Source organism: Panicum hallii, chromosome 2, assembly GCF_002211085.1.
Source record: "Panicum hallii strain FIL2 chromosome 2, PHallii_v3.1, whole genome shotgun sequence".
NCBI classification, from domain to species: domain Eukaryota; kingdom Viridiplantae; phylum Streptophyta; class Magnoliopsida; order Poales; family Poaceae; genus Panicum; species Panicum hallii.
In genome coordinates, this window is record NC_038043.1 from 4,214,753 (window position 1) to 4,231,472 (window position 16,720).

General features: G+C 46.4%; 1 protein-coding gene across 1 annotated transcript; it reads right to left on the reverse strand.

Annotated features, from left to right (window-relative positions):
• Positions 1 to 1,803: 1,803 nt before the first annotated feature.
• LOC112880485 (putative disease resistance RPP13-like protein 3) lies at positions 1,804 to 7,164 on the reverse strand. The gene is made up of 2 exons (XM_025945121.1): positions 6,075 to 7,164; positions 1,804 to 4,161 (listed from the first exon to the last, which is right to left on the reverse strand). The coding sequence occupies exons 1-2, from the start codon at positions 7,007 to 7,009 to the stop codon at positions 2,079 to 2,081; spliced, it is 3,018 nt and encodes a 1,005-aa protein (XP_025800906.1). The 5' UTR covers positions 7,010 to 7,164; the 3' UTR covers positions 1,804 to 2,078.
• Positions 7,165 to 16,720: the final 9,556 nt, after the last annotated feature.

The following is a 16,720-nucleotide window of genomic DNA, read 5'->3' on the forward strand; positions in this document are numbered from 1 at the left end:
CCAAGACTGCACACATAGCCAGATGCACGGCCAAGCAGGCCGCCTCCACCGCCGCCTGGACGGAGAACGACGACGCCGACCATGGGCGACGGCGCCCTTATTTGAGCGCGACTCAAAACGCCGTGGCGCAGACGCAATTTCGGCAGAGCCAAGGGAACGGGGACCATGGTGGACCCATGCTGCGGCGGCGGCGAGCTCTCAGGGAGGCAAAGCGGACGGCTGAAGCCCGATTCGCGGCGGTGCGTCGGCGTGCCGCGGCGTGCAGGAGCAGGCCGTGCGACCCCGGGGCTGAACGGTATCTCAAATACCGACAGGGTGGACGGTGTTTCATATACCGTCCGGCCCCGGGTCCCTCCCATCCGTCCAATCAGGGTTGTGCGGCTCAGATAATTCAGAAATTGTCTGCTATTTTCATCCGGCTTATTTTTCCCCTCCCCTCGCCTCGCCTGGTCCATCCCAGCGACGAGAAGCCCACGCGCGGCACCGGCAAACCCGGTGCGGCGGTGCGCCGCTGGTGTCCTGGCTCCGGCGATGGAGCGCACGCGTCTTTTGCACGGCAGCGTGCCGCCGGCCGTTACGGTGGCCTCGTCGACAGCGGGTAGGCCTGGGCGTTCGGGTTACCCGAAAATTTCGGGTCGGATTTTTCGGGTATCTTAAATTTCGGGTTTTGAAAGGTGTAAACCGAGATTTGTCAAAAATAAACAAAACCCGACATTTCGGGTACCCGACAATTCGGGTTCGGGTTCGGGTTACCCGTACTACCCGACTTCCTACCTTCTAATCTCGCAGATGACGAATGCCAGGAGAAATTTGAAGAGGACAACAAGAGGAAGAAGCGCTATTGAATGAAAAAACAAACTCTTCATCCCTGAATTTTTCTACTCCATCTAGTGCTAGTAAAGAAAGAAAGCTTGGATTAGCTTGTGTAGTGTTCTGGCTGGCTACTCGAATCAGCTTGTGTAGTGTTCCTCCGTCGTTGGTGCCGTTCCGTCTTCCTGGTCAGTGGCCGGAGAAGCTCCTTGCCTGCACCGCTGCACACCTGCACACAGCAAGCCTGCACCTGCTCCCAGCGCCGCCAGACACCGGATGACGAGCCGCTGCAGACCTGCAGCTTGACGAGGAGGCCGGGGCTAAGGCGATGCCATCGGCCGTCGCGCACTCTCGCTGCGGCGCTGCACTCTCGTTGTGGCGCTGCCGGTGGTCGATGAGCGCTGGTTTTGGCGTCCGCAACGAGATGCGCCGTCAAGGAGCGGCTCCTGCCTGCCTGGTGGTGGACTGGTGGTTTTGGGGGGGGGGGGGGTTAGGGTTACTGGGGTAGTGTGTGTGGCAGCACATAAAGATGACTTGGTGGGCTGGACTGAAACGTTGAGCATATGGGCTGCTGGGAGAAACATTGGGCATGTGGGCTGAAATGTTGCGTACTTGGGCTGCTGGTTGAAGTTCGGGTTTTTTTTTTGTTGTTCGGGTAACGGGGTTCTAAACCCGATTTACCCGTAATAATTTCGGGTTTCTGAGCTTGCTACCTGTAATAGTGATCGGGTTTTTCGGGTTTGGGCTCGGATTTCTCAGGTTCGGATTTCAGATTTCGGGTAATTTGCCCAGCCATAACACCGGGGGCCTGCGTCGGACTGTCCTCGCCGCGTCCGAGGCAACCGCCGTCGCCGCAAGCCAACCTACCTGTCACCCTAGCCACCGTTTTAGCAGAGCAGTTGCTGTCTCTGCAACTCATCCAGTCTTCACCATTCTTGCCGGCGAGTTCGTTGCTACGACGTGAGCGTGACTAGGAAAGCAACAGGCTAGGAGTAGAAAAACTAACTTCTGATTAGTGTCCAAAGGCAAACACAGACAATACATTTCCATTCTCTTACATCAAATTTACAAGTTCATGCTATTGATCAAACTTATTTCACACAATTAAACACAACCGATAAAACATTAAACACTCATAGGATCTGCCCAGGTGAAGCATCATCCTGAAGTAGCAAGAAAAATAAATGTGAACATAAGCCAAAATGCAATGATGCCAAAGTTAGGCATACACAAAAGCAGCACAGTTTGGCTTCGATCATCTCAACCTGTCACTGATGAACGATTATCTTGGGCTTTTCCCTATTAATCCTCAGTGCCGTGTCCATCTCGTCTACTATATCTTTGGTCATGGTATCTTCATCAGCTTTAGCATCTGATGTAAAATGCACCTCCTTGAGTTTCGCAAGGTTTTCTACTCCAGAGAGGCCCTCCAGCATGTTGTAACGTAGCTCAAGCCTTTCCAGCTCAGGCATGGCCTCCCTTGAAAAGCTCAGTAATGGCAAGAGAAAACCAGAGAGGCACATCAGCTTGAGCGACTTAAATCCTCCCTCCGGAACTGTGACCTTCCCGTTAGAGTACAGCTTGTTTTCTGCAACCATGGCCAGTGTCTGTCGATCCTGCTCTTTTGCCCGGAAAGAAAAGGTGAGAGAAAACAATGCTTCTAGCTTACTGAGGTCCTTCAAGTTATCTGTCCGGAGAGCTGTTACTGAGAGGGTTAACTTGTTGAGAACGTTGAGTTGTTTCATCCAATTGGGGAGCTTAACCATCTTTCCATATAACTCAAGGGCAATAAGAAACTTTGGAGGGTATGACAGATCATCTAGTGATTTGATAAACTCAGACGACTCATCATCAATGACAAGGGTGTGCAGAGAGTAGCCACCGAGGTACTCAATAGAGGAGATCAAGTCTTTGAAACTTGCAGTGCCCCCCATGGTTTTTAGCTTGTAGATTGCAAGCTTCCTAAGCTCAGTCAAATGATGAAGATCCACTGACCCCCCGGAAATCTCAATCCCCGACAGTATGCGCAGAGCCTTCATCTTCTTTCTCTTCTTCAACTCTTCAGGAAGCTTCAGTGCCTTCCGTGTTGTTTTATTACCACCAAGTATGTTAACCAGCCGTTCGAGCTGGCATATGGGATTAGGCAACCCAACAATATCTGTCTCCCTTATGTCCAGAGTCTCAAGATTCTTAAGCCTTTTGATCTTATTCGGAAGGCATTTGGTGTCTGTTCTCCGCAGGCTGAGATACTTGAGCAGAACCATTCTGCATATCTCCACGATGTGGTGGCTTTTGAAACCGGTGCAGCCTTCAAGATCCAGGACCTGCACGATCCCGTACTTGAACAAATGGGCAGGCAGCTGGTTGTTCAAGCTTCCAAACATGGTCACCGACCGAACATGCGACAGGTTCATCTTCTCCGTATCCTTTGCACGCTTGGAATCACTGCCTTGGAGAGACAGCCGGCGGACCTTGCTGCTAGGTGGCTGCATCAGCCAGTTGCCACCAACCACGGTGATGAAGTTCTCTTCGCTCGCCTTGGCCACAATGTGCTCAAGAACCATGTCATGGACTATGCACTTCTTCACCTTCCCATTGCTGCTGTGCTCCACCGGTCGGATGATCTTCCTTCTTATGAGATGATTGAAATACGTCTCTGCAACTTCTTCCACGCTCAGCCCATGCTTCTCGCAGACGAAGCCTTCGGCTATCCATCGCCTTGTCAGACGCTTCCTGCTGATTCTGTGACCCTTGGGAAATATGCTCAAGTACAGCGAGCAAGTCTTGATCTCAGCGGGCATATCGTTATAGCAATAGCTAATGATCCTACCCACCTCCTCCTGGGTGAGTTCTTTCCTGTGATCTTGCCCTGACTCAGGGAATAGGTAACTGCAGAGGTCTGACCAACCCTTCACTGATTTGTGTGGGTTGCAGGCCACATGACCAGCCATGGTAACTATGGCCAGTGGCAGGCCCCCACACATCCTCCAGACTTCATTCGGAACAGTGGCAAATTTGCTTCCTTCGTTTACAGAATTGTTGGCTTGCTTATTAGGTGAATGCGCAGCTCCGTCACCTTCTTCTGTCTTGGCTGTTGTAGCAGAGGCTTCAGACCATGTAATGGTAACATCTTTGCTTCCTTTGGATTCAGCGAAGGCCTGCTCAAACAAAGTCTTGGACTGCTTGTCATCAAGACCTGTGACTCTTCGAATGTCGCCTTCTCTTCGCGTCGTAGCAACGGAATGGAACCGCGTCGTAACTATTATTCTGCTATCTTCATTAACAGGAAGTGCATTTATTATGTTTTCCAGCATGTTTGCAGACCACACATCATCAATTAAGACCAAGTATCTGCAAGAAAGGAGATTAAAAGTGGAGCAGAAACTGAGTGAAGGTAACTACTTTTCTTATGTGAATCAAAACGAAATGATTACTTCTGCTGTTCCATTCCACAAGGATAGCACTGCTTTTGATCCATTTCAGAGTCGCACTTTCAGCGTAAGTTTGTGGAGCAAGAGGTTACACAATTCATAGAAGCAAACAATGCCAAAAAGTTGAATTTCTAGCAAATATTTTCTCATTGATTAAAAAGTAAGTATTCACAGGATTTCATTTTCAGAAGTCAGTGAACTGATTCAATGAATATGCCAGCGACCCTCTATAAGCTTTTTTTATATATATAAGAAACACCCAGCTCTTACTCTGTGACCTGCGCTTCGAGAGGCATCGGCCCAAGTGCATCAAGAAGCCCAACGCCGGGCAGGACTGGATCATGGGGCCATATGCCAAGGCCGACGCACGTGCTGCCGCAGTGTCGCGGCGCCGTCTACTTAAGCCAAACAACACAAAAGTAGTTTGTGCCGATTGACCAAACATCGAATCAGAGATGTAATCGAACTACTGTATCGACCATGAATGATAGATGGAAGCTAGATTCATTTTTCTTTTTTTAAAAAATAGGATTCGAAACTCCAGCCATATGAGATAGCCATATGAGATGGCTTAAATCTATGGATATGGAGATTAGAACCGTGGTTAGCTCCATTCTACATCGAGCTAGCCAACCAGGTTAGAGTCCGCTTGCGGAAGCTAGATTCTTATGAGAGGCAGACCATATCTTCTCCCTGTGTATATTTTTTTCGAGAGGGGGACGGCATAGTGTTAAATCTATATAATTATTTAGCTATTGATGGTCAAAGTTAAAAGGTAGGCTAAAAATTAATTTCACCTCAACTAATTTTTAGTCCATTACTCCTCAAAAATCCGCCTAATTAAACTAAAATTAACCTGGAGTATTAGCACATCGGGAAAAAAAGCTGGAATACCCCTTTCTTTTTCTTCCACCTTATCCTCTTGCCCCTATCTACATGCATGCAAGGGTAAAGTGGAATTTTTGTGTTTTTGTGTCTCCCATCTATTTTTTAGTCCTAGAATACAAACAGCTATGGACTCATTTTTAGTCACAACTTTTAATCTAGGTGATCCAAACAGGGTTGTTTTGAAAAAAATTGACTAGACAAACCCGATTAAACGTATATTTCTGACATGTGAATAGGTAGTTCACATCCATGATGGTGATTATATAAGTTCAAAAGTCCTCCCGGAGCCTGCCGTCGGTGACGGCGGGAGGGCCTTGCTGACTTTTTTTTAGAAAGGAGGGCCTTGCTGACTTGCCGACACATGAGCGGGTGACGTTGCCCCGACCGGCCAACGGCCAAGCTGCTGGCCAGCGATGGGGTCACCCCCGGCCGAAGCAGACAACCAGCGAGGGTGAGCAAGATTTGATGCCACGCTCCTATCCTCCTATTCTTACCGGGCAATTCACACCACACGTGTTATGGTTAACACGGGAAAAAGAAAATCAAGAATTGGCCCCACAGATTGATGATGTGGCAGCACTACTTAAATTGTTTCAGGAGCAAGTTTGTGGGATCTGTTGCATGAGAGGATTTATGTTTCATTTTTCCTGCTAATTATTTTTGGTAAGATCATAAAACCAGTTTTTTCTATTCTATTTTTAGTCACTTTTGGAGACCCCTGTTGCTTTCTTCTTTCGAGACGTTGTAATAATTGGGCAAAAGTATCTATTGTCAGTGATAAAATTGAAGCTTATTACAGTACTCCCTCTCACACAGCAGTAGCAGCAGCAATAATAATAATAATAACAATAATAATAATAATAATAATAATAATAATAATAATAATAATAATAATAATAATAATAATAATAATAATATGTACTTTCAACAATTGCAATAATATACCTCTTTTTCTCCAAAAGCACCTTGAGATCTTCATGGAGTTGTTGCTTGGTGCCTTCATGCTTTCCCCTTGAGGTGCCAGCGCTGTAGCACTTGGCCACTACGGCCGACATGGCCGTGGTGAGGTGATCTCCCACGCCTTTCACGGCGCCCGTGACGCTCTCCGAGCCGCCATGCTGCTGCTGCTGGTTGCTGGCCTTGGGCTTGACTTGGGCTTTGATGCCCCTGAGAATGGCCTCCACGTCGGAGCTCTGGGACACCGTGACCACCGCGCTGTGGGCGAACTTCTCCTTGAACGACCTGTACAGCGCGGTGGCTATGGCGGTCTTCCCCACCCCTCCAAACCCGACGATGCAGGTGACCCGCCTGGTGAGCTCCTTCATGTGCTGGTCCACCCCCACGGGGTCCTTCATGCTGACGAGCTGGAGGCGCCCGTCCTGGTTGTCCGCGGCTTCGAACACGGCGGCCTTGGTGTGCGGGCCGGCGCCGGCGGGCTCGGCGCCGGTCTCCGGGTTGTTGACGCCGTACCTCCCGCGGCGCTCGCCGATCTGCTGCGCCCGCATCTTGAGGGTGGCGATCCTGGCGGCGATGTCTCGGCGGGGCCACCACGTGAGGACCTCGAAGACGCTGTTGAGGAGGAAGTAGCAGGGCATGCCGGCGGGCAGGCCGTGGAGGCGGTTGCCGGAGTCGTCGATGCAGTCCTCGATGTCGTAGGTGAGGTCGCGGATCTGCTTCATCCAGTCCTTGGTGAGGTCGTCGTGGCCGCGCCTCGCGCCGACGGAGCGGAGGAAGGACTGCATGGTGGCGAGCTCGTCGTTGATGTACTGGAGGTCGCCGTCGACGCCCCGGATCAGGGTGTACTCCTGGGAGAGGAGGCCGCCCAGCTTGCCCAGGAGGGACCGCATGGTCGCCTCCGAAGCGCCCACCACGAGCTCCATCGTCGATCCCTGCCTAGCTTCTCGCCCTCCGATCCCGTTCCTGCTGCTGAATGCTGCTGATTTTGGTAGGATAGATTGGCAAATACGCAGCGCCGCAGCTACGATAGATTCTACGAAAAGCTTCGCTTTTGGTTCGATTGGCGCTTTTGGTTCGATTGGCAAAGCTTGTCTCGAGCACCTTGTTATGCCAACACGACGAGAGGCCTGCTCCGTGCTAACTCCATCTTAAAATATAGCTAGTTTTATATTTCTTTTTATAAAATCAAACCTTTTAAACTTTTACCATAAATAATAAAAAATATAAAAATTGATAAAAAATGATATCATTATATTCATAATGAAATCCAATTTCATAACATATACTACTTTCTATTTAAAAGTAATTATTTTTAAAAATATTATTGATTAAAGATAAAAATATTTGAATTTGATCAAATCCAAGGGTCGCTATATTTTGGGACGGACGTGTTAATTATATTTTCTTCCCTTCTTTTTTTCCCGTCGTTTTCTTCTTATTCTTCTACTCCTACGTGTCAACGGTCTCTGCTCGTCTCCTTCACCAGCCAGCACCTTCCCCTTCCACGGCGGGAGCGGCATCCACTCACGCACTCACAGCTGCACGCCCGCACCTCCGTAGGCCTAGATCTCTTCCATAGCCTGCCCATACCACTCACCCCCGGCCCGTGCATCTGCTCTCCATCTCATGCTTGTGCTTCTGATTTACAGATCCTTGTCGCCGGACTTGTAACGAGTAGACAGGGGTTTTAAAAATGGATTGGATACGCACCGAAACCTCAATTTTGTTCGGGATCAGAGTTCAACATGGATAGTACTGGTCTACGTCAGTACGTATCACATTTACAAGGACTAATGAACCATATAAGTCATTAGAAATAGAACTAGAGACCTACCTTATACATTACTAGTAATCAAAATAAAAGTAATAAGAAATGAGAAATGGCATTAAAACTAAAAAAGTTCATAAGAAATAAAATTTTATAATAATAATAAGGAAAAAGTTGAATTTTCACCCTCCAACTAGCGTGATAGTCCGGTTTTCAACCCTGAATTACAAAATCAGATATCAAAGCGCATCCAACTATCAAAATTAGACTAATTTAGTCCTTTAGATAGTTTTCTAATTTTGAGAATTAAAAGAATTCTAGTTCAACCTGAAAGAAATCCAAAATTTATTCATTTTACATCAATAGTACTATTTTTATAAAAAGCTAACTGTTGGTGCTCTATTTTGAGTTATTTGAATATTATTTATTTATAAATAATGTGCATGTAAAAATAAAAAAATCTTATTTATTTAAAAATAATATGCATGTAAAAATAAAAAATAGAATAATGAACAAATTAGATCCAAATAACTGACAGATAGATTTCCAACATACGTGTTACATTTTTACAAAAATATTGGTACTAGTTTCTTATTTTTCTAATTTAAAATAAATTATTAAGTTTCCAAAAATAAACTCGAATTTTTAAACTTCGACAAATGGAAAACCACCCAAGCGACCAAATTTACCCGGTTTCATCAACATGGATCTCATTTAGATCCTCTTTGGAACGCAGGATTCAAAATGACCCTCTTTGGAACACAGGACTATAGAAACATAGGAATAGGAAAACCATAGGAATTGAACTCGCTAGCATTTTGAATACTATAGATTGAAAAACCACAGGAAATTCCTCCAAAATCTCCATGGAACTAGCCACTCCATAAGAATCTCATAAGATCTATAGGAACTCAATCCTTTGTTCCAAAGAAATTTGTAGGAAAATTTACAATAGAATTCCAATCCTCTAAAATTTGTTCATATTTTTCCTTTATTCTGACGGGTGTCACGACCCAAAACTTGTCAACATGATTAAAAATTTAACAACATCATCATGAGCATCATTCAAGCATAATGAAGCATCATGTGCATATGATTGTTTGAGATAATTGAATTTTTAGCTATGTTTAAGAAGAAGATTGTAAACAAAGTTCAAATTTTGTTAAGTAACTATACCCCAAAAATTTTACTCAAATACTAGATTTCAAATGATGAATTTTGAATTTTTTTGAGAATTTTTGGATGTTTAACCCGAGCCATAAAAGTCTTGGAAAAATTGAAAACTGCAGTTTTTCTCAAATTTTTGTGAGCACTTCTCAATAGCTTTATGAGTGTTTGTTGTTGCACTAGTTCTTGGTGATTTAATCTTGCACCAGTAAATTTTTGATGATTTTTGGAGCTCGGTAAGTACATGATTTTGAATTTAGAAGTTGAATTGTCAATTTTCTTTATTCCTTACTCACCCGGGCCCACCCGTCAGCCCCCTCTCTCTCCCCCTGTGACGCGGCCCGGCCACGCCGGTTGGCCAGCCGCGGCGGCGTTGCCACGCCATCGGCCGCTGGCTGGTCCAGCATGGCCGCGGGGCGACGCCACCCCGGCGCCCGCGCTCTCTTCCTCCCCTTCTCTCTCTCCCTCGGGCACATTTCCCTTCCCTCCGCGAAACCCTAACCCTGCCCGAGCTGTGCCGCATCTTCCTCCTCCCGCCGCTTGCCGTGATTCACCGTCGCTGGCGCACCTCCACTCGATTCCGCGCGCAGCACCCCCTCCTCCTCCTCGCTCAGCCCCGGCCCTCCGCCACCTCCCTCCTCGCTCGCAGCCGCTCCCCAACGCGCGCCCCCATCCGCCGCCGCCGCTCTCCACCGCGCCGCCACCCGCCGCCTTGCGCCGCCCGTCCGTGCCGCGGGTGAGCACCCCCGACGCGCCGAGCCCCTCCTGCGCGCCCCGTTTCCACCCGTTCACGCTTGTGGCCGAGCCTCCTTCGCCACCCCGCTGAGACGTCATGTCGCCCGCGCGCGCGAGCCGCGTCGTGGGCGCACTCTAGCGCGCCCCCATGGCGAGTCAAGGCCCACAGCCGGCCTTGACTCCGCTCGGCCCGGTCTAACCTCCTGGGCCCACCTGTCGGCGCCTGGGAGCGCCAGATCCCGATGGCCCACGTGTTTTCTTTTGTTTAATTATGCTGCAAACTGGTAAATTGCATAGTAAATTGAGTAGACCTCCAAAAATTGTGAAACTTGATTTGTTTGATCCCTAGGTGATAACTCTACTTAGAAAAATTGTTATTATGCATGTTAATATCCTGTACACTTAGTTGTGAATTATTTTTGCCAAAGTGAATGAAGTACTTGATAATTGTTAGAATGCTCCTAAAATGTCAAATTAAATCCTAGTGGAATCATGGTGAAATTTTATATCTATGGTAAAATGATTTTATGCTGATTAATAAGATTTTGGAGTGTCAAATGAATTGTTGCCTGCAAGCTTGTATAAATTATAACTTTTGCTTAAAAGGTGATAAAATGTCCAAACCACTTCTGTTAGCTTTGTCTCCATGTCTAGTTTCCCTGATAATTTCCTGAGAATTTATGAAAATGTTTAACTTGTCTTTTGAGATTTAACTTGTTTAAAGTAGCTGAAAATTGTGGAATTCATAAATTATTCTAATGAAATAATTTTATTGCTAATCCAACTCTCTTGAGTTCTTTATGATGTCTTCTGTATGCAAACACTAAACCTTGATTTATGCTTTCTATACGTGTTGTTTTGAGCAATCTTCGTTTTGATTCTTATATTTTGAGAACGTAATCGGTGAGCCCTTTATTTAGTGTTCGCATGCTTCCGTGTTAAACATGATGCTCATTCTTCATTTCATCATATCATTTTCATGTCATCAACATCATGCTAATGCATACATTCCATTCATGCATTATAGTGACCGAGATGCCGGAGAACGAACCCGTTGAGATCTCGGAGTTGATTTTATTGTCGAGCCGGAAGATAACCAAGGCAAGCAGCTAAGCATAATTCCTTGACCCATTTAATTTGATTTGGATTTAGTTATCTCACTCGGGTATATATATGTTATGCTAAATATTATCTAGTGCATCGTCGGTCCTATTTTTTACCTCGACCTCCCTTGTTTTTATATACCCATGTCTTGACACTTAGGGTTAATAACAGATCACTTGATAAATGCTTAGCCATGCTTAGAATTAATCCGTAACTTGACAAGAATTGTTGAGAATGGGATCGCTTGCAATATACACACCTTTTTATCTTGCTCGCGATTGTCCGGGTTGGGATGTTGAAAGTTTGTATGGGTCTAGTTGGAAAAGAAATGGTTTCGTGGTTTGGGCGGAAGGTAGGACCTCGAGAATGGAGTCTCGTAGGCATAGTCCGCTTGAATCGATTAAGTACCGTCCGTGGATGACCTCGGTTTGAGCATGTAATCGTACTACCACATATCCAATTATGGTATGGATGAGCTGATTACCTTCTAAGTATTAATCTTTGATGCACAGTCCTAGATGCGTGGCCATCGGGCTTTGTAGCGAGGCTTAGGGGTGTCCTCGGTGAATCTAGGTAACTCTCCGCGCAAGTTAGGCACGATGTTCAACGGTTGAGACTTGTCGGGAAAGGTTGATGCGAGTACCCCCCTGCTCAACGTGATCGGTTGAGTGAGTTGCATGGTTCTTGTGTCGTGTGGGTAAAGAAGTACACCCTTGCAAGGTTAATTAATCAATTCAAATTGTCGCGCTCTCGGTTATGAGCAAGCTCAATATCCAATGAATTCTTCGTAGACGTATCGTTTTTGTTCGGATGTGGTACATGTCACCTCATGGTACTTAATTGTTTTGTAATTCAATTAACTAAAACTTGAGATGGATTGGGCAAGATAATTAAAATGTTAGGAACCTAGGGTTGGATTAGGAAGCTCATGCTTATGCAAAGTACTTAACCCTAAAGCCTTATTTGTGAGCCCTCATTTGCATAATTCTTGATTATTAATTAATTTGCGTAAGTCTTGCGAATACCTTTGTACTCATATTGCTTTGTTAACTAAGTTGCAGGTGATCCGGAGGTTGTGTTTAGCCACTTCTATATCGCCAACCCCGGTGCAGGTGAGGAGTAGGTCAATGCGGCCTAGATGGTGTCCTTGAGCAAGACCCCATCAATTTATCGTTAACTAGTTATCTGCTGCAAACTCGTTATTTTGGGATGACATGTTCAACTTTTAATTTGATAAACTATATCCCTTACTAATATTAAGTAGTGAGCCCGAGGCTTGTATGTTGTTGTTGAACTTAATTTTGGATTTGAATCTATCCCTTGTTGAACTTGTAATGTTTAGCATAACTTTTATTGCTTAAAATTTGCTCTTTGTGGTTCATTGGTGATATATGAGATTGTGACGGTATGTGTATAGGCATGATCTTGGGCATACGGTGGAGCACATACCGGGACTACAGGATTTGACTTTATTTTTGGCGAATGACGAGTTGGTCATTTATAATTTAGATGTGGGTTAACACGTGGCACGCTCTTAGCGCGAGCGCGTGTTAGCTCTCATCTTAATGATAATGACCGGCGGTTCGCTTAAAATGATGTTAAATTGGGCAGTTCTCACAACGGGTATCAGAGCCGAGGTTCGATAAAGTGAACCTAAAATTTTGCTTAACAGGTTGAGAGTGAAATAAAAATTGAGCACTTGCATTAATATTTATTTTTGTAAAAATTTGAACCTAAGAATTAATTGCTAACTTTATCCCTTGATCTTAGAGCTATTGTCTCCTCTATTGCTTCACTTGTTATTTAAATGTTCTTAACTTCTCTTGTCTTTATGATTAGATGGCCCCCAAGTTGATCATGGCGACTCGCACTTCGGAGATGATTGGATTCCCGGCACTCCTCAACGAGATGTTGAGGCGGGCGCACTACACCATTCAACCCGAGTATGCGCTTTATGCCCTTGGTCATGGAGTCGGCTTGGTGGATTATATGGCGACTCTCCACCTTAAGGCAAGGATGGTGGTTGGAGTGGAGATGTACGACTTCCAAGCTTAGGTATCTTGGTGGAGATGGCTATACAAGAGATGGCTCAGAGGCCGTCGTTCGACTCCGTCACGAGCACCGTGAGCTTTGGGAGGATCTCTTCACCTACCTTTCGGTGCGGGGACCCGAGGACCTCATCGCGCACGTTGTCTCGCCTCCATTTAGGCATCTCACTTTGGAGAGATGCATGGCGGAAACCATCTCCACCTACAAAATGGCGCACCGGATCCGATTCCCACTAGGCTAAAAAATCACGGTTGTTGCCGCTGCGGGCTGCAGTGGCATGTGGTGTGGTCGAGGAGACCACGGACCGAGAAGGACGATGCCAGGACCTGAACGGGAGCCGTCTTTAATTTTCTAGCAGGAAGCATGCGCGCGACCGGTCGCCATCGCATCGACTTGCTTGGGTGCTCAACGGCTAGTACGGTCAGCGAGTCTTTAAGAAAAATAGTGGCCTACTGGTACATCCGGTAGCTAGAATAGGTACTACCTCAATAAATTAGCAGGTGGCCTATCCTATCCTGTCCGGTAGATAAAAATTACTCCCTCCATCCAAGTGTGGCTCTGTTCACTTGCCGGTGCTGCTAGGCAGGGCTAGGCTAATTATTAGGGGCGCGGCAGCGGCGGGGGGCGGGGGGAAAGGAAAGGGCAGCAGAGCAGCGGCTGGTGGCGGATGGTGAGGTGGGGATGGGCGATGGTCCCCGCTCGCCCCTAGGAATTGGCAATTGGCGCAGCGGGGAGGGGATTCCCGGAGGGAAAAGGACACCCAAGTGGGTGGGGTGGGTGACGGTGCCCTGGCCCCGGAAAGGGTCGGAATATTTCGGCCGTTTGGGCAGCGTGGGCGCATCAATTGCCATTTGGTAAAGTGCAGCGGGAATTTCCTTATCGCTTGCCCTGTGGCCTTCACAGGGGAGATGGCATTCACGTGGGTGGCCATGTAATGTTTAGCGTAACTTTTATTGCTTAAAATTTGCTCTTTGTGGTCCATTGGTGATATATGAGATTGTGACGGTATGTGTATAGGTATGATCTTGAGCATACGGTGGAGCACATACCGGGACTACTGGATTTGACCTTATTTTTGGCGAATGACGAGTTGGTCATTTATAATTTAGATGTGGGTTAACACGTGGCACGCTCTTAGCGCGAGCGTGTGTTAGCTCTCATCTTAATGATAATGACCGGCGGTTCGCTTAAAATGATGTTAAATTGGGTAGTTCTCACAACGGGTATCAGAGCCGAGGTTCCATAATGTGAACCTAAAATTTTGCTTAACAGGTTGAGAGCGAAATAAAAATTGAGCACTTGCATTAATATTTATTTTTGTAAAAATTTGAACCTAAGGATTAATTGCTAACTTTATCCCTTGATCTTAGAGCTATTGTCTCCTCTATTGCTTCACTTGTTATTTAAATGTTCTTAACTTCTCTTGTCTTTATGATTAGATGGCCCCCAAGTTGATCATGGCGACTCGCGCTTCGGAGATGATTGGATTCCCGGCGCTCCTCAACGAGATGTTGAGGCGGGCGCACTACACCATTCAACCCGAGTATGCGCTTTATGCCCTTGGTCATGGAGTCGGCTTGGTGGATTACATGGCGACTCTCCACCTTAAGGCAAGGATGGTGGTTGGAGTGGAGATGTACGACTTCCAAGCTTAGGTATCTCGGTGGAGATGGCTATACAAGAGATGGCTCAGAGGCCGTTGTTCGACTCCGTCACGAGCACCGTGAGCTTTGGGAGGATCTCTTCACCTACCTTTCGGTGCGGGGACCCGAGGACCTCATCGCGCACGTTGTCTCACCTCCGTTTAGGCATCTCACTTTGGAGAGATGCATGGCGGAAACCATCTCCACCTACAAAATGGCGCACCGGATCCGATTCCCACTAGGCTAAAAAATCACGGTTGTTGCCGCTGCGGGCCGCAGTGGCATGTGGTGTGGTCGAGGAGACCACGGACCGAGAAGGACGATGCCGGGACCTGAACGGGAGCCGTCTTTAATTTTCTGGCAGGCAGCACGCGCGCGACCGATCGCCATCACATCGACTTGCTTGGGTGCTCAACGGCTAGTACGGTCAGCGAGTCTTTAAGAAAAATAGCGGCCTACTGGTACATCCGGTAGCTAGAATAGTTACTGCCTCAATAAATTAGCAGGTGGCCTATCCTATCCTGTCCGGTAGATAAAAATTACTCCCTCCATCCAAGCGTGGCTCTGTTCACTTGCCGGTGCTGCTAGGCAGGGCTAGGCTAATTATTAGGGGCGCGGCAGCGGCGGGGGGCGGGGGGAAAGGAAAGGGCAGCAGAGCAGCGGCTGGTGGCGGATGGTGAGGTAGGGATGGGCGATGGTCCCCGCCCGCCCCTGGGAATTGGCAATTGGCGCGGCGGGGAGGGGATTCCCGGAGGGAAAAGGACACCCAAGTGGGTGGGGTGGGTGACGGTGCCCTGGCCCCGGAAAGGGTCGGAATATTTCGGCCGTTTGGGCAGCGTGGGCGCATCAATTGCCATTTGGTAAAGTGCAGCGGGAATTTCCTTATCGCTTGCCCTGTGGCCTTTACAGGGGAGATGGCATTCACGTGGGTGCCCATGATACCAAATCTAGATTTAAATATAAATGTGGCAAACTGTAGCATTATCTGCGAGTCCTTTACCATTCCCCTGCTAGTCCCCATTTCTTTTCCCCGATCGGGGTTGAAGATCTGCTTCGAGTTTCAATGCTGGCTGGAAGCCCGGACGAGGCTGTCGCCCATTTTCATTTTCTTTCTTTTTCCGGAAACAAGAACATCTCGAGATCTCCACTCCGGGAGACAGTAAGACAGAATCCAGTTTACCTTCAGGGTCAGGGGAACTGCCGCTCCATTAATTTCTTCAGAAGAACCATTTATAAATATTTAAACTAACACCCTATTCATGCACTCTCTCCATTATAAAATTAAATAAGTGTATTTCCAGATTTATCCTAAGTCAAATCAATCTAAATTTGATCAAAATTATAAACAACGTGTACTAATATTTATGATGGTGAATAAGTATTATTAGATTTATCATAAAATATATTTTTATAGTATACATGTCTACTATTATAAATGTCGACACTATTATCCATAATAAACTGGTGAAACTTAAAATAGTTTGGCTTAGGATAAAGTTAGAAGTACACTTATTTTAGGACGTAATTGATACTCGTAATACGGTGCCTACCTCAATTCCTAGAGTGTTTTTTGAGCCTGTGGGGGCCGCTTTGGGCCCCAATGCTCCAATTAGGATGGTGTTCATAGAATTAATTATAGTGTCACATAAGATGATTTTTAGGTGGTATGGCACTATATTAAATGAGGAAGAGAATGATGACAAAAAAAAAACATTAAGTCTCATGGAAGACCCGGTTTCTATGAGAAAGTAATACACTAGACACTACCAATATTTGCATTGAAGGAAAATTGTATCTACATGATTATTGGTGGGGGAAGATAGATAATTGGTGGATATGACTCATGTAAAAGAGATAATTAATGTTTAACTGAATACATGGACTATGGGTAGGTATGATGCATTGGGCATCATAGTTTTTAAAGTAGTGTCTATACGTGAGATGCCACGGATACTTCTTGATACTTTCAGGTTGGGATCACCCTTATCTTTTTTCTCCTCTGTCGTGGCGCACCAATATAATGTGACAACCAACTGTAAATACTTGCTCTTAGAGCGTCCACAGCTATGGTTTCGATTTCCACAGCTGATATTTAGCAGCTCCTATGTGAGCCCACATGGTCAGAATAGCAGCTCCAATCACTTCTCTCTGTAGCAATCTCTTGTTTA